The sequence below is a fragment of the Erinaceus europaeus genome, chromosome 9 (genome assembly GCF_950295315.1).
Source record: "Erinaceus europaeus chromosome 9, mEriEur2.1, whole genome shotgun sequence".
Lineage (NCBI taxonomy): Eukaryota > Metazoa > Chordata > Mammalia > Eulipotyphla > Erinaceidae > Erinaceus > Erinaceus europaeus.
The window spans coordinates 18,082,726-18,101,876 of NC_080170.1; the positions used below are offsets into that span (position 1 = coordinate 18,082,726).

At 39.4% G+C, this 19,151-nt stretch overlaps 1 protein-coding gene across 1 annotated transcript; it reads left to right on the forward strand.

The window, feature by feature from the left end:
* Positions 1-326: 326 nt before the first annotated feature.
* LOC132540170 (olfactory receptor 14A16-like) lies at positions 327-17,557 on the forward strand (the record flags this gene model as incomplete). Its single annotated transcript, XM_060196932.1, is given in 5 exon segments — positions 327-380; positions 586-994; positions 997-1,459; positions 16,729-16,947; positions 17,356-17,557. Coding segments are annotated over 5 exon segments (1,347 nt in total), but the record flags the coding sequence as incomplete, so codon positions are not given.
* Positions 17,558-19,151: the final 1,594 nt, after the last annotated feature.

Here is a 19,151-nt window from a genome sequence, read left to right on the forward strand (position 1 = left end):
TTGCAACTGTCTGTAGCCACTCTGGTGAGAATGGGAAAATCACATTTCCTACTTTAAGATTGAAAACAAGCACTATTTTCTGGCATTTTGTTCCTCTTACAGTTGTCTCTAATGTCATTCATATTTCATTTTCCTCTCTATAAATATCACAATAGACAGTAATTGTGTAAAATGTTTCTGTGTTTGTGCTCTGATGAGCCACCTGTCACTCTAGATCACACCATGATCACAATATGTGAGATAAATCAAAATTGATGAATATGGACACAACTGAATGAATGATATTTTTGCTTCCTCCAAAAAAAAAAACTCATGCTTGAAAATTAAGCAATGTGACTTTTGTGACTGAATTTCTGCTTGTGGGATTCCCTTGTGATCAGGTGCTACAGAGGGATGCATTGGATCGACTTTCTCGTGGTGCATCCCGTGAGTACCCATTCATTGGGGAAACTGACGATCCTTCCTAGCCGACTGAATCCACATGGATCCCAGTCACTTTCAAAGCCAGCAACAAGCAGCTCCTGACAGCTTTCAACCTGACCTGTTGACTGGCTACGGAAGAAGGGCAAACGCTAGAAGAAGAAGGTGCTACAGAAACTCTACGCCTCTGTGTTCTTTCTGGTTTACCTGGCTGCTCTGATGGGGAACCTGCTCATTGTCATCCTCACCTCCATTGACCAGCGGCTCTGGACCCCCATGTACTTCATCCTGAAGAACTTGTCTTTGATTGATATCTGCTTCATCTCCACCACTGTCCCCAAATGCATCACGAACACCTTGACCAACAGTCTCTCCATCTCCTTTGCGGGCTGTGCCTCTCAGGTTTTCCTGGTCCTCTTTTCTGCAGGCACAGAGTATGCTCTCCTGCTAGTGATGTCCTATGACCGTTATGCTGTCATCTGCCATCCTCTTCACTATGAGGCCATCATGAACAGAGGGGCCTATGTGCAGATGGTGTCAGTGCTGTGGCTCAGTGGCTGTGCCTATGGATCCCTGACGTGGCAGGGACATTCTCTGCCCATTTCTGTGGCCCCAATATAGTGCTTCAGTTCTTCTGTGATGTTCCCTCCATGCGCACACTTGTTTGTTTCGGGGATGAAATTCTGGAATATGCATTTATTGTAGCTAGCTGTTGTTTTGTTTTTGTTTGCTTCATTTTCATGGTTATGTCCTATGTTCATATTCTCTCCACAGTTCTGAAAATGCTTTCTGATCAAGGCACATATAAGTCCTTCTCCACCTGTGTGGCTCACCTCACTGTGGTGAGCTTGTTCCTGTTCTCTGAAGCATTTGCATTTTTGGGTTCAGCTTCTAATTTTCCACCATCACTGAATCTCTTTATGTCTGTGATGTATTCTGTGTTACCTCCCAGCCTGAATCCCCTCATTTATAGTTTGAGAAACAGGGACATGAAGATCGCCTTTGGCAAAATTTTTGGACGAAGTATGAGAACAGCAGTGTGAGTTTTATAATGGTGATGGTTGGGTGTAACAAATGGATTGGGCTATTACACATGGCTTTAAAAGTATGAAGTGCCTATTATTTCTAGGTCTCAGCTACCTTCGATGTTGCATGTATGTGTTTCAATGGGCACGATAGTACCGTGTATTAGTAATTTCTAATTTACTTGAGATATTCCAGTCATCATATTCAACATCAATTGGCACTTAGTGTTCTCCATGTATTTTCTTCTATTTTAATTCTGGCCCAATTTCCACTTGTAAGTTCAAAATGTATTCATTTAATTATAATCCTCAATATCATTATAGCAAATCCTACTTCATTAGAAATTGTAGTTTACCATGTTACACCATTCCTTTCATTTGTAGTCCCTATAATAATATTCTCTTAGTTCAGCGAACATGGTTAATTCAACAATCACAAGGGTGGATTGGCAATTACTGCCATTTTAACTATAATTAAGAGAAATTAAGAGTAAAAGATATTGCTCACTTTATTGGCAATCATCTAATGACATCTGCCCTAATAAGGATGTTAGTTCCTAAATAGAACCTATCATTTTTCAACAGACAGGTTGATGAGAAATGTTCTCAGATTCCCAGGAACACTTTCCTTAGTGATAATGCCCTCTTCTTCATTTCACTCTTCATATTTTAATGTTATGTTTAAAAGTCTAAACTATTAAGTACAGGTACAAGTACATTACATTTACTTTTGAATTTGTAGAGGTGAAGTTGTGGAGATGTGCAGAAGACTTTAATGCTTCAGGTTCTGAGGTCCCAGCTTCAATACCTTGCACCACCTTTAATTAGAATGGAGTGGTGCTTCCCAAGGAGCTTGAAGGATTCATGTCAACTGAGACATGACAAAAAAAGAATGAAGACCTGATGATTTGCTTGTTGGTGGAACTTAATAAATAGGAACAGGGGACTCACAAGTAAAACTTGGACTGGATTTGGTGTATAGTACCAAAACAAAGCACTTTTTGGCAGGATGGAAGTAGATTGTTGTATGATCAGGATTACTGTGGAATTCTGGTATATGAAGTGGAATAGGACCCAGGTTTTGGTTGAGAGTGTAAGGTGAGACATTTTACCCATGTGTCAATAACTATACTGTAAACTGTTCATCTCTCAGGCTAATGATAAAACATACAACTAGTATATATGAAAGTGATTTTACTTTAGCTGCTTCTCAATTTTAGTATGTTCCTTCATTTATTTCTAAAATATTACATTTAAATAATTTGTTAATGTTAAATGTGTGTCTTTTCTTTCCTTTGGGGGGGGGTTAATGGTTTACACTAAACAGTAAAATACAGTAATTGGTACATTTGTAAAACTTTGTCTTAATTTAAATTAATTTAATATTTATTTATGAACATTATACATTTTATGGCAAAATATTTTATTTAAAAAGTTACCAATACAAGATAGAGTGGTTGGGTGAGAGCAACACTCTGACCTATGAATCTAGGAATTGAACTTGGCAGCTCAAATTCAGAATCAAATCCACTGTCCATTATCTGTACTGCATCCTATCCTCAACTGTAAGTCATTTGAAGTATTTTAGTTCTTATTTCATTTTTCTAACCATTTCCCCTTCTTTTTCTTTAATAATTCTTACTATATTCATTTATTGGGTAGAGCCAGTCAGAAATTGAGAGGAAAAGGGATGAAGGAGAGAGAAAGAGATAGAGATAGAGATGAGAGAGAGAGAGCGAGAGAGAGAGAGAGACCTGCAACACTGCTTCACCTCTCCTAAAGCTTTCCCCCAGTAAGGGAGGATCAGGGTCTCAAACCTGTGTATTCTTGTGCTCAAGGAGATGCTGTACCACTCAGCCTGTTTCCCTCTTCTTTTTCTAACTTAAATTCTTCTACTTTTTTACTCACTCATTTCCCTTATCTTTTTTTCATAAATAGGAAACACTGATAAAAACCACAAGATAAGTGGGGTACAACTCCACACAATTCCCACCACCAGAACTCTGTATCCCATCACCTCCCCTTATAGCTTTCCTATTCTTTAACCCTCTGGGGTTATGGACCCAGTGTCATTGTGGGATGCAGAAGCTGGAAGGTCTGGCTTCTGTAATTGCTTCCCCACTGAACATGGGCTTTGAAAGTTTGATCCATACTCCCAGCCCACCACTCTCTTGCCCTAGTGGGTGGGGCTCTGGGGAAGTAGGCCTCATTGGTGATGTTGTATGTCCAGGCAAGTCCAGTAGGCATCATGGTGACATCTGGAACGTGGTGGCTGAAAAAAAGAGTTAACAAATAAAGTCAAACAAATTGCTGACTAATCATGAACCTACAGGCTGGAATAGTGCAAATGAAGATTTGGGGTCTGCATTTTGAAGACAGATAGTAGGCCTATTGTAGTTGTATTCCAAAGGAGTATAGCCATTTCCCTCATCTTATGCTTACTATCTGTTCTATCTTATTTCACTGTTCACACTTTACTCATCTCCTATCTTCCAATATGAGTTTTCCTTGCTTTTTCTCTTTGGATGTTCTGTGGATCACAGTGATATTGGTGGAACTACTGTTGGTGACAGTGACAAGGTGTTGCTAAGGTTATAAAGATGACTATGGTGGTCTGCCAATGACATGTCTGTGAGTAGACTATGTGATTCACTTGATTATGCCCATTCATCTGCACTAAAGCATTTCTGCACGACTGCTATTGATAATAATATTTTATTTTCTTATATAAAAATAGAAATTTTGGGGACTGAGGATAAGCATAATGATTATGTGAAAGAATTTCATGCCTGAGACTCTAAGGCCTCTGGTTCAATCACCTGCACTAGGATAAGCCAGAGTAGAGCAGTGGTCTGGTAATTGTCTCTCTCACTCCATACTCTCCTCATCCTCTCTCTCTCCTTAAAAAATGAAAAGACAAATAAATACAATTTTCAAAGAGCAGATGACATCACCAATGTGTACTGGAACATCACTTCCCCAGAGAGCTCTTCCCCACACCAGAAATATAGAGACAGATTGGTGGTATGAATCGATCTGCCAACATCCATGGTCTGTGGTGAAGCAATTACAGATGCCAGACCTTTCACATTCTGCACAGGCGTAAGGATCCCAGTTTGAGCCCCCTGCTCCCCACCTACAGGAGCTTTGCTTCAGAAGTGATAAAGCAGGTCTGCAGGTGTCTTTCTTTCTCTCCCCCTCTCCGTGCCCCCCGTCTCAGTTTCTCTCTGTGCTATGCAACAACAATAACAGCAACAACAACAATAAACAACAGGGGCAGCAAAAGTGGGAAAATAGCCTCCAGGAGCAGTGGATTCATAGGGCAGACACCTAACCCCACCAATAAATAACCCTGGAGGCAAAAAAAATTGGTTTACAAAACAAACAAATTTACAATGGAGGGGATGGGACATAGAACTCTTGTGGTGGGAAATGTCCGTACATGGGATTATACTCATGTTATCTTACATTCTTGTTGATATTTATTACATCACTAATAAAAATAAGATTAGAATAAATAAGTGAAAATGAAAAATGCTAAATCTTGCTCACCTTTGATGAAATGAGGGGAAGTGCCAGGTGGGATGAATCAGGAAGAGAAGAAAGAGCACTGGGTGACTTAACAAGTGGGGGTACCTCGGAATACAGTGTCAGAAAGAAGAACAGAGCATGGAATTCAGACTAAGGGTGGTGTGCTGCACCAAAGCAAGGGATTCTAGAGAAGGAATGGGGTTTGGAAGTGAAGAATTTTGGTGGCATAGATATGGAATGAAAATATTCTTTAGACAGCTATCACCTGCAGGGGGAGATGTGGGCACATGTAGACACTTATGTTGTAAACCATTAACCCCACAATAAAATGAAAAAATAAAAAAAATACTGGATAAGAATTTAATCATAATTTTTCCACTGTAACAAGGTAATATTAGCTGGTGTGTTGTATATTAACTGTATACACACTTAGATATCATTCACACACAATGCAATCATCCAGTTGGTTCCTCTCTGTTCTTTTGTGCACATTAAAAAATATTTCTGAGCTGTAGAGACAGCACATTGTTCCTTCATAAATGTTTCATGTGTGAGGCTCTGAGGGCCCAGCCAAGGACAACAAAAAAGGGAACAAATACATAAATATTACAAAACTTTTAAAAAAGGAAATATTTAAAGATAAAACATAATTTTTAAGTAGGGCTGGTGAAATAACAATACAGTTTTATGAAAGAAAAGCCTTCATGCCTGAGATTCAGAAATCACTGGTTTAGTCTCCTACATCCCCGTACATCAGAGCTGAGCAGTGCTTTGATAAAAATAAAAATAATCAATACAATATTTCTTTGTAATTATAAAATAACAGTCATCTAAACACTGAAATAAACCTATAAACAGTTGTTGCATCAAATGTTGATAATTATTTCTTCAAATCTTGGAAAATTCATTGACAGAAAAGCAATTACACAGCCTATATATTAAAAATATATGTACACTACTAGCAAAATGTAGACATATAAATCACTAGTTAATTAATATGAGAGGGGGAAAATCAATCGTATGTCTCATAAGAATGTGTCTTCAAAAGAATGTGACATTTACAAAGCAGAAAGAAAAAAGCAACTTGTTCTGTTTTCAAATGATCGTATATTATAGGTATAAAAAACCCTAAGGACTACCAATTAATAGAAGTGTATATAAACACCATTTCCACCACTAAAAGACCATGTCCCATGCCATCTTCTTTCTCCCACTCCCTGCCCAGTGAAACCGAACATCCACCCTCACCTTCAACTCAGGGATTTTACTTTGACTACTCTAGCCACAGGTCCTTTGGAATAAAACCAAAATATGCTTACTAGCTGTCTACCAAATGGAGACCCTCCCCCCAACCCTTCATCTCCCCTATTCTGGCCTTTAGGGTCATGATTAGTCAACAGTTTGTTTAGCTTTATATGTTAACTCTCTTTTCAGCCACCAGGTTCCAGATGCTACCATGGTGCCAACTAGACTACCCTGGACAGACAACCCCACCAATGTGTCCTGGAGCTCTGCTTCCCCAGAGCCCTTCCCCACTAGGGAATGAGAGAGACAGGCTGGGAGTATGGATCCAACTGTCAACGCCCATGTTCAGCGGGAAAGCAATTACAGAAGCCAGACCTTCCACCTTCTGCTCCCCAGAATGACCCTGGGTCCATACTCCCAGAGGGTTAAAGAATAGGAAAGTTGGGAGTTGGGTGGTAACACAGTGGGTTTGTGGTATGAAGCACAAGAACCAGCAATAAGGATTTGGGTGGTATCGTCAGGCTCCCCACCTGCAGAGGTGTTGCTTCACAAGCAGTGAAGCAGATATGTGGGTTTCTATCTCAATTTTTTTTTATTTAGGAAAGGATTAATTAACAAAACCATAGGGTAGGAGGGGTACAACTCCACACAATTCCCACTACCCAATCTCCATATCCCACCCCCTCCCCTGATAGCTTTCCTACTCTCTATCCCTCTGGGAGCATGGACCCAGGGACATTTTGGGATGTAGAAGGTGGAAGGTCTGGCTTCTGTAATTGCTTCCCCGCTGAACATGGGCGTTGACTGGTCGGTCCATACTCCCAGTCTGCCTCTCTCTTTCCCTAATAGGGTGGGTCTCTGGGAAAGCGGAGCTCCAGGACATATTGGTGGGGTCTTCAGTCCAGGGAAGCCTGGCCAGCATCCTGATGACATCTGGAACCTGGAGACTGAAATGAGAGTTAACATACAAAGCCTAACAAATTGTTGAGCAATCATGGACCCAAAACTTGGGATAGTGGAGAGGATGTGTTAGGGGGATACTCACCGCAAACTCTAGTGTACTTCTGCTTTCAGGTTTATATTTTGCAGTAGTTTATGGATAGGTATGAACATATGCTCTCTCACACAGAAAATGGTGTATATCTAGGTTTTGGGACTTTGTTAGAAAGTGAACCACCTGAGATGGAATTAGAGTGTACTATGAAAGGAAAGGTCTCACCCGATTAATGTAGCTGAAGGGTTGTCATTCCACACGTGAAGTCTCTGGACTCAGTCTGAAGTGAAGCATGTTGAGGTGGCAATCGCTGTGTTGATTAGGTTGTGATGCAATATTATTTGATATGGATTGGGAGAGACATACTGGAAAGTGGGCCCTATCCAAGGCTTCCAGGACTGGGGGAAGTACAGGCTCTATAGAGGAGATGTGAGGTCCTGCTGTCTAAGGGTTCAAAAAGACAATCGATAGTTAATGTTATCTTCACATTAATTGGTAATTGGGTTAACTTTGAAAAGTCTTTTTGTTAGGGTTTGCTGTACAGTACCCAGTGTCTTGTATATAGCTCTGCTATTGATTGCTTCTGATCTACTTGGGCTAGGCTTTTGAGAGAATCTCCATATCAATTTCACAGCCTACATATTAAAAATATATGTACACTCCTAGCAAAATATAGACATATAAATCACTAGTTAATTAATAAGAGAGGGGAGAAATCAATTGTATGTCTCAAAGTTTTTCAAAACACAAACTGAATCTTTTTATTATATAGGCTGTGTATTTGATATGTGGACTCTTTGTCCCCACAACCTCTCCAGCATTTGTTGTTGCTGTCCTTTTTGATGTATGCCATTCTTACAGGCGTGAGGTGGTATCCTAGTGTTGTCTTAATTTGCATTTCTCTGACTATCAGTGACCGAGAGCAGTTTTTCATATATTTGTTAGCCTTCTGGATCTCCTCTGTAGTGAATGTTTTGTTCATATCCTCTGTCCATTTTTGGATGGGGTCATTTTATTTATTTATTTATTTTTTGGTGCAAAGTTTGCTGAGCTCTTTATATATTTTGGTGATTAGTTTCTTGTCTGATGTATGGCATGTGAAGATCTTCTCCCATTCTGTGAGGGGTCTCTCTGTTTGTTTAATAGTTTCTTTGGGTGTGCAGAAGCTTTTCAATTTGATATAGTCCTATTGGTTTGCTTCTCCATTAGTCTTCCGTGCAATTGGGTTTGATTCATCAAACATGTCTTTGATGAATCAAAGGAACGTGTTTTACCAATGTTTTCCTCTAAGTATTTGATTGTTTGATTGTTTCTGGTCTGTCATCGACGTCGTTGATCCATTTGGAGTTGATTTTTGTTTCTGGTGAGATAAACTGGTTCAATTTCATTCTTCTGCATGTTTCAACCCAGTTTTCCCAGCACCATTTATTGAAGAGAGCCTCCTTCTTCCATTTAATCCTTTGGGCCCCCTTATCAAAGATTAGATGTCCATAGGAGTGGGGATTTATTTCTGGGATTTCAATTCTGATCCACACGTCTGTGTGCCTATTTTTGTTCCAGTACAGTGTTGTTTTGCAGATGATGACTTTAAAGTATAGTTTAAGGTCTGGGAGTGTGAAGCCTCCATTTCTGTTTCTTTTCCTCAATATGGTTTTGGCAATTCAAGGTGTTTTCAAGTTCCAGATAATTGATTGTAGTGTTTGTTCTATTCTGTTAAAGTAGCTTGGTGGAACTTTGATGGGTATTGCATTACATTTGTATATGGCTCTGGGGAGAATATTCATTTGATGATATTTATTCTTCCAATCCATCAGCATGGAATATCTTTCCATTTCTTGGTATCAGTTTCTATTTCCTTGAGTAGCGAGCGACTCATAGTTTTCAGAATATAAGTCTTTCTCTTCTGTGGTTGTCTTGATTCCTAGCTATTTGATTGATTTTGCTGAAACAGTAAATGGGAGTGATTTCTGGATGTCTTCTACTTCTTCAGATTTAGTGTTTGCATAAAGAAATGCCACTGGTTTTTGTACATTGATTTTTAGCCTGATATCTTGCTATATTGCCTAATAACTTCCAGTAGTTTACTGCTGGATTCTGTAGGTTTTTCTATGTATACTATCATATCATCTGCAAATAGTGAGAGCTTGACGTCTTCCCTTCCATTCTGTATTCCTTTGATTTCCTTCTCTTGCCTGATTGCTATGGTAAGAATTTACAGTACTATGTTGAAGAGTAATGGTGTCAGAGGACAGGCCTGTCTAGTTCCCGATCTGAGGGGGAATGCTTTCAGCTTCAGTCCATTGAGTATGATGTTGGCTGTAGGTTTGCTATATATAGACTCCACTATGTTGAGTAATTTCCCATCTATTCCCATGTTTTGTAGAGTTTTGAGCATTAATGGTGTTGGATTTTGTCAAAGGCTTTCTCTGCATCTCTTGAGATAATCATGTGGGTTTTGGCTTTGCTTTTATTGATGTGGTGAATGACATTGATTGACTTGTGGATGTTAAAGGAGCCCTGCATTCCTGGGATGATTCCCACTTGGTCATGAATGACAATCTGTTTGATATGTTGCTGTATCCGGTTGGCCAAGATCTTGTTTAATATTTTGGCATGTATGTTCATCAGTGATATAGGTCTGTAGTTTTCCTTTTTTGTTGTGTCCCTCTCAGCTTTTGGTCTCAGGGTGATGTTGGCTTCATAGAAGGTGGAAGGAAGTATTCCTGTTTCTTCAGTCTTGTGGAAAAGCTAACTGTTTCCTGAAAGTTTTGTAGAATTTGTTTTTGAAGCCATCTGGTCCAGGACTTTTGTTGTTGGGGAGATTCTTAATAAGGGTTTCAATTTCTTTGTCTGTGATTGGTGCATTTAGATTTTTTAGTTCTTCTTGGTTCTGTTTTGGAAGGGCATATGCTTCTAGGAATTGTTCCATTTCTTCCAGATTCTCTAGCATAGTGATGTGTAGTTCTCCATCGAAGTTTGTTGTTTTCGACGGGTTATGTTGTTTTCAATGGGCTGGCTTCACGGGCGGGTAACAGACGACCAGGGACTCATGGTTGAGCTGTAGGCAGTATCTCTTTATTCATGCAGGGCGCAGCACAATCTAAGATGAGCTAAGCTAATCTCAAGGTACAGTACTGTAAAACTCACAATGCTGTCTTTATATATACTTGCCAAGTAAGGTGGAAACAGGATGTGACATAGAGAGAGTGGAGAGAAAAGTGACTGGTAAAAAACAGAGTGTGACAAAGAGGGGGCAGATTAGGCGAGAATCCTATCACTGAACCACAAATGCCCTGGAGGGAGGGTGGAACTTGTTAACAGTGGTTATGTAAATAGAATGAAGTGGTTATGTAAATAGAATAGTGTTAAGCAGGGGGGATTTAAACCAAATGAAACAGAAGGGGTCTCATGCATACCAACAGAAGTTTCGCATGATTCTTTGGATTTCTGTGGTGTCACTTGTGATATCTCCTCCATCGTTTACAATTCTATGAATTTGAGTCTTCTCTCTTTTTTGTTTGGTGAGTCTGGCTAGGGGTTTGTCAATTTTGTTTAATCTTTAAAAGAACCAACATGTCGCTTCACTGATCTTTTGTATGGTTCTCTTATTTTCGATGTTGTTTATTTATGCTCTAATTTTAGTGATTTCTGTCCTTCTGGTTGCTTTAGGGTTCCTTTGTTCCACTTCCTCTAAGTGCTTGAGGTGTGCAGTAAGGTCGTTCATTTGAGCTTTTTCTTGTTGTTTAATATGTGATTGTATGGCTATAAGTTTCCCTCACAGTACTGCTTTAGCTGTGTCCCAAATATTTTGATAGGTTGTGTCTTCATTTTCATTTGTTTCCAGGAACATTTGAATTTCTTGCTTGAATGACTGTCTGACCCAGTGGTTCTTAAGGAGTGTGTTGTTTAGTTTCCAAATTCTGTGACTTTTCATAATTTTCTGTTTGTTGTTAAATGTTAGTTTTACTCCACTGTGGTATGAGGAGATACTTGGGATGATTTCAATGCTCTTTAATTCATTGTTGCTGGCTTTGTGGCCTAACATTTTGTCTATCCTTGAGGATGTGTTATGTGCACTTGAAACGAAGGTGCATTCCTGTTTTTTGGGGTGAAGTACTCTGGAAATGTCCAAGAGGTCTAGTCTGTCTATCTCTCCATTTAATTCTCTTGTATCTTTTTTGATTCTCTTCTTTGTTGATATGTCTAAGTGTCAGAGTGGTGTATTGAAGTCTCCCACTCTTATTGTATTACTATTGATGTATTTTTGAAATTCTTTCAGTAAGTGCTTGATGTATATAGATGGTCCCTCATTGGGTGCATAGATGTTAATAATTGTTAAGTCTTCTTGGCTGATTGATCCTCTAATCATTATGTGATGTCCTTGCCTATCTTTTATTACTTTAATTGATTTAAAATCTATTGTGTCTGAGATGACAATGGTTGTTCCATTCCTTTTCTGTGGTCCGTTGGCCTGTAAGATAGTTTTCCATCCTTTCACTTTAACTCTGTGTTTATCTTGTTGTGTCAGATGGGAGTCTTGCAAGCAGCATATGGTTGGATTATGTTTTCTGATCCATCCCCCCACTCTGTGCCTTTTGATGGGTGAGTTTAAGCCATTGGAATGTATTGATATTATGCATTTAATGTATTGTCGTGCCATTGTTGAAAACATTTTTTTGTTTGTACTGATATATTGCAAGTATTATAGTGATGTTCTTATTTATAAGAGGTCTTTTAGAACCCCTTATATGTCCGGTTTGGTGATGGTTGCCTCCTTTAACTGTTGTTTGTCTAAGAGGGTTTTGATCCCTCCATCTAGTTTGAATGAAAGTCTAGCAGGATATATTATCCTTGGTTGAAGCCCTTTTTCATTCAGGGCTCGATAGATATCTTGCCATTCTCTTCTGGCTTTGGGAGTCTGAGTGGTGATGTCTGCAGATAATCTTATCAGTTTTCCCCTGCATGTGACTTTTTGTTTCTCTCTAGCAGCCCTTAGGATCCTTTCTTTATCCTTACTCCTTTTAATTGTAACCTTGATGTGTCTTGGAGACTTCAGGTCTGAGTGGATTCTGTTTGGAACTCTCTGTGCCTCTTGAATCTTGATGTCCTTTCTGTTATTCAGGTCTGGTAAGTTTTCTTCTATTATATCCTCTAGAATGTTTGCTTCCCTTTGCTCTCTTTCTTTCTCTGGCTGGCCAATTATACAAATGTTACTTATTTTGAGATCATCCCATATGTCTCTGTTGTTGTCTTCAGTGTCTCTCAATCTCTTTTTGAGTTCTTTCACCTCTTTTGTCATTTTCTCTAACTCATGCTCTGTCGGACTAATCTGTTTTCTGCCTATGTTAGTCTGCTTTCCCTTGCCTCAGCTTCTTCCCTCATTACAGCTATTTCAGCTTTCAGTTCTCTAATTGCATCAAGATAATCAGTATTTTCCTTGGGGGTCTCAACTGTTGTTTCTCTGATACTGCCATTCATTTCCTCCAATGTTGTAATTAAAAAGCAGTGAAAGGAAAGATTTTTGATTACATTATTTTTAATTTAATTTCATATAAATTTCTTAATTAGCTAGGATGAGTAGGTAGGGGAGAGTCTGTAGAGGAGGTAGGAGTAAGGACACAAGTTCCTCCCACAATAGATAAGATGCCCTCTACCCTACTAATGAAAGATACCCTAAGAGTTAATTCTGATTAACCTATGGGGGGAGATATATGCTTTTATATAATATTGATAATAAAATATAAAATTGAGCTGGGTAAAAAAAAAACCCTGTCCCAGATTACCTCAAACCTTGTGATCAGAGGCAGCTGATTGTTAAGAGAAAAAAAAATTTTTTTAAATCCTCAGGACTAGACAAGTATAGCTGAAATAGACAGTTATGCTAATCTGGTATCCACTGCATATTCTAAGGGCAGCTAAAGGAGGAAGGGAAGTTGAGCAGAGATACTCACAGTGAGAGTCCACTCTGAGTCAGAATTCTTCCCCAAACTAATTGCCAAATGTGTATCAGTGAATTCAAAAAAGCACACTGTTTGGTGGTGTGGGGGATAGGGCCTGTGGCTTTGGAAGCCGTAGGATTAAGGAAGAAAGGATGACAAGAATGAGAAAAAGAAAAGAAACAGAGAGAAAGAAAAAGAAAAGATAAGAAAAAAAAACATTAATAAAAGAGTGGTGTGAGGAAAGTTTTTTCTTTATTTATTTTTAATTATTTAATTAGCTATGCGCGTTGGGGTGGGGTGGTTGGCTACTTAGAAAGAAAAAAGGCCAGAGGTTTCAGACAGGAATAGACTTAGAATGAATGATAATCCCTGGTGGGACAGGAATCTTGGTAAAGATAGAAGCTCAGCCAGGGAGCCTGCTAGGAGGTGGTCCCCAGAGATGGGTTATGGGGGGGTTGCGGGGGTAGGAGAAGGAGGTGTGCTTTGGGATTAATAATTTAAAAGAAAAAAATGGTTTCCCTTTTTTTTTACTCTGTCTTTTAACCCAAATTAAGTTATAGTCACTCCCTAGTGTCACTGCTAGGACCCCTTATTGACTGGCCTACTAAAGGCAGAAAATCCTACCGTTTCCAGAAGATGTGGTCAGAGCTCGAGCCAATAGCAGCTTCTCAGTCTGCCATCTTCCGGGAACCTCAGTTTCTATCTTTCTTTCCCTTCTCTGTCTTCCACTCCTCTCTCCATTACTCTCTGTCCTACCCAACAACAACAGCATCAATAACTATAAAAAAAAGGGAAACAAAAGGGAATAAGTAAAAAATATATTTAAAAAAAGAATAGGAAAGCTATCAAGGTAGGGGACTTGATATGGAGTTGTTGTGGTGGGAATTGTGTGGACTTCTACCCCTCTTATCCTACGGTTTTGTCAGTATTTCCTTTCTATAAATAAAAAAAGGGGGAAATCTTAAGGACATCATCAAATATGGTTAGAGCCATTATGTAAATCCTATAAAGTCACAGGAGGAAAAATATTCAGCTGTGATTATGTACAAACAATTAACAGAAAAGAATTGAGGGCTCAGAGCCACACAGAAGAGAGTTAAAAAGTACAATATACATAGGAATAAGTTTTACTAGGGAAATAAAAGAACTGCTCACTAAAAGCTGAAGACACTGATAAAGGATGTGGCACTTTGGGGTATGCATCTCCAGAGAAAAAGCCATCATTAGAAGAAAAACATGTCACTTGAAAAATAGTTCCACAGGTAGAACACTGGACTTTCTTACCTGAGTTTGAGTTCTGATAACCAGCACTACATACTATAGTGCTGCTTGGACTTGTCTCTCTGCTCTTTTCTCTGCATCATGTGAAATTCCCCATCATATATGTAATAAATGAGATAATTCTTGAATCATCCAATAAAGTTTGGCTCTTTTAGAAAAAAGATGATATGCCACTTATATGGCAGCATTATTAGCACTACCCAAGTTTAGGAACAGATGAAGCATCCATAACACAGACATGAATAAAAGTTGTGCTGCATAAATAGATAGCTACACTAGTCAATCTCAAGGAAGCTAGACCTCTGACAACATAGATTAGCAGAGTGGGGGACACATAATCATTAGTGAAATAAGTGAGACTGAGAAAGCCTACTTGAGAAATCAAAACTCCAAAATGGAAAAAATAAGTTTCTGAGAGGTAGCTCACTTAAGGCATTGTATTGCACTGCCACACAGTGGTGCCAAATTTGAGCATGCCTCCAGCACACTGAAGGAAGCTTTGGTCCTGTGGTCTTTCTGTCTCTTTCTCTGACACTCTGTCTTTCTCTCTCTCTGCCTCTCTATCTGAAAAGAGGATACAGATATTTTTCTTTAAGTGTTCCAATTGCATACTTTCTTCTAATCATGGTAACATACCAAGCACTCTCACATAATGAGCCATCACCCACAATAAACTGCATTCATTATTTTAAAAAAAGTAAAAAAAAAAAAAAAACAACCCTATATTTCTGTTTATTATTGGGTAGAGTTAAAGAGAAATTCAGGTAGGAGAAGAAAGTAGAGAGAGGAAGAGGTAGATATACCTGCAGCCTTGCTTCACCATTTATGAAGCTTACCCCCTGCAGGTGGGGGACCAGAGGCTTGAACATGGGTCCTTGAACACTTAACCAACTATGCCACCACCTGTCCCCCATTCATTAATTTTTTAGCAGCAAGAGGAAGTTGAGAGAAGAGACAGAGAAGCACACAGCACAGGCGAACATCACGAAGCTGCTTCAGTGTTGTCCTCTGTGGTGCTAGTGATCACATTCAGGGCATCCTAGATGGTAAGCCGTGTGCTCTACTGGGTCAAAGTATCTACTGACTTCATATATATGAATCAGATATGCTAGTGAAAAATGATTAAGATTTCCCTCTACTTCCTGAGGGATGAATTTCTTTTTGGAGAAAATAATGAGCATTCTCCTCCTTAGTTCCCATCCTAATTACATAATGGAGATCTGTGTGAGCAAAGGAGGAATGACCTTGACCCAGTGCTGTAACATCTCAGGGAAAGTGGCAGCTGACAGGACCCCACAGGAATTGTGCTGGTACTTCAGCTGCTGAGATAAGGAATCCACAGCCACTGCTAAGTGTAAGAGTCCTTGTGAAGAGTTTGTACCTCACACAGACTATTGCGCCACTCTAATGAGGACATAGAACTAAGGGATGAAACAGAAAATCATGTCCCATCTCTCGTTGTTCACCGCCTCTTCTGATTTCCTCCTTGACAATCTAACAGGAGAATGGAGAGCCAAAAATGGAATGCGATCATTTTCATAGTAGATATCTCAGCTGCTACTTCTGGCTTGAGAGAAGAATAATTTGTATATTTCTATCTGCTCACTTAATTATTTGGTGAGGTAATTATTTTCCCTTCCATGTTTTCTCTCTTTGATAGACTAAGAAATGTACAGGATCTGCTGAAGAACATCCTTAATTTTGTGTTCTCAGACCACCATGTTTTTGCATGTGTGTGTACATTAGTGTTTTGTCAAGAGTGAAATTCAAGATTATTCCTCAAGAGTACCTGGATGTAATCAAAGGAAACACATATTTTGCATTTAATTTCAATTGCTCTGGAAGATGTTAGATACATTCTAGTCATATTGCTTCCCAAGGCTTTGTAACTATAACCACTCTGATCAGAATGGAGACAACATCCTTCCTGTTTCTGGAGAGACAATAGGCACCATTTTGCTACATTTTTCTTTCTCATGATATTGCCCTTAACGCCATTCATATATAAATTTTTTCTCCATAAATATCACAACAGAAGAAACTGTGTACTGCGTTTTTGCTCTGATGAGCCACCTATCACTCTAGATCACGTCATGTGAAGAATTGAAAGCAGAGTAAATGGAATGAACACAACTGATTGAGCCTCTGATATCTTTTCTTCCACAGAAAAAAACTCTTGCCTGAGAAATGAAGCAATGTGACTTTTGTGACTGAATTTCTGCTCATGGGAATCTCTAATGACCAGGTGTACAGAGACCCTTTGCCTCTGTGTTCTTTCGGGTTTACCTGGCAGCTCTGCTGGGGACCTGCTCATTGTCACTCTCACCTCCCTTGACCAGCAGCCCCATTCCCCCATGTACTTCTTCCTGAAGATCTTGTCTTTGATTGGCATCTGCTACATTTCCACCACTGTCTCCACGTGCATCATGAACACCCTGACCAACAGCCACTCCAGCTCCTTTGTGGGCTGTGCCTCTCAGGTTTTCCCGGTCCTCTTTTTGGCAGGCACAGAGTATGCTCTCCTGCTAGTGACTGTTATGCTGCCATCTGCCACCCTGTGCACTATGAGACCATCATGAACAAAGGTGGCGTGGCTCAGAGACTGTGTCTATAGATCCCTCCATGAGATAGGAACATTTTCTACCTGTTTCTGTGGCCCCAATGTAGTGCCTCAGTTCTTCTGTGATGTCTCTCTCTGCTCACACTTGTTTTGGGGATGAAATTCTAGAATATGCATTTATTGTAGCTAGCTGTTTGTTTTTGTTTGCTTCATTTTCATGGTCATTTCCTATGTTCATCTTTTCTCTGCAGTTCGGAGAATACCTTCTGACCAAGGCAGGTTGAAATCCTTCTCCCCCTGCTTTCCCCACCTCACTGTGGTGATTTAATTCCTCTTTTCCACATTTTTGGCATATTTCAGTTCAGCTGCCTATTCTCCATCATCACTGAATCTCTTTATGTCTGTGATGTATTCTGTGTTACCTCCCAACCTGAATCCTGTCATTTATAGTCTGAGAAACAGGGACATGAAGACGGCACTTTGCAGTTTTTGGACAGAAAATGACAGCTGCAATGTGAATTTTACAAATATTTATGATGAATGTCTATTGTGTAGCAAATAAATTGGGCTTTAATAATGGCTGCAAATACACACAGGTATCATATACCTGTGAGTTTGGGGTTTCACCTACATGGGTGCTGCATGTCTTTGGTTAGATGGGCAGGCAATGCAGTGTATTTGCAATTTCCTATTGGCTGAAGTATTCTAGTCATAGGATTCAACGGTGGCACATCTGGTTGAGCTCACATGTTACATGTCGCAAGGAGCCAGGTTAGAGTCCCCTGTGTCCACCTGCAGGGGGAAAGCTTCAAGAATGGGGAAGCAGTGCTGCAGGCGTCTCTCTGTCTTTCTCCCTCTCTACAACCACCGTCCCTCTCAACTTCTGGTTATTCAATAAATCAATGAATAAAGACTTAAAAAATTAAAAAGAGGGAGTCCGTCTGTAGCGCAGCGGGTTAAGCGCAGGTGACACAAAGCACAAGGACTGGCATAAGGATCCCATTCGAAGCCTGGCTCCCCAGCTTCAGGGGAGTCGCTTCACAGGTGGTGCAGCAGGTCTGCAGGTGTCTATCTTTCTCTCCTCCTCTCTGTGTTCCCCTCCTCTCTCCATTTCTCTCTGTACTATCCAACAACGACAACAACAGTAATAACTACAACAATAAAGCAACAAGGGCAACACAAGGGACTAAATAAATAAAATAAAAATAAATAAAAAATAAACAGATAAATAAAATAAAAAATAAAATTAAAAGAATTAAAAAGAAGAAATATTCTAAACATTGTATTTGATGTCATTGGAACCCTGATATACAATCACTTGTTTTTCCATTATTTTGTTTATTTAGCTCTGGCCCCATTCCCTCGTGGGAATATTTCACTATAGATTTAAATTTAAGTATTTCATTATAGAACCGGTTATCATTTTTACAAATCTTGCCTCCTGAGAAAAATTATTTTTGCCAAGATTATTATATTTCTCTTTTTCATTTGTGTTCTATACATTTTTAAATTTTTTTAATTTCTTTTTTGGAAGATTAATGTTTTACAGTTGACAGTAGACATAATAGTTTGTACATGCATAACATTTCTCAGTTTTCCACATAACGGTACAACTCCCAGTGGGTCCCCTGTCATCCTTTGCTAGCACCTGTATTTTCCCTGCCACACACTCCAGAGTCTTTTACTTTGGTGCAATATCAATGTATATTTTTCAGTCTCATTTATTTATTTTTTTTGCCTCCAGGGTTACTGGTGGTACTTGGTGCATGCACTACAAACCCACTACTACTGGAGGCTATTTTTTCCCATTTTGGTTGCCCTTATTGTTATTATTAATGCTGTTCTTTTTGTTGGATAGGACAAAGAGAAATAGAGTGGAGGGGAAGACAGAGTGAGGGAGAGATGGACAGACACCTGCAAATCTACTTCACTGCCTGTGAAATGACTGCCCTGCAGGTGAGGAGCCATGGGCTCGAACTGGTTTCCTTACACTGTTCCTCACACTTTGTGCCATTTCTGCTTAACCCACTGTTCTACTGCCAGCCTTCCTTCAGTTCATTTTCACCACTTAATTCAAAGTTTAATCTCTCAAAGATGGACACGTCGATACTGCCACTATAATTATACTTATGAGAATAGTTTTTATATTCTTCTTA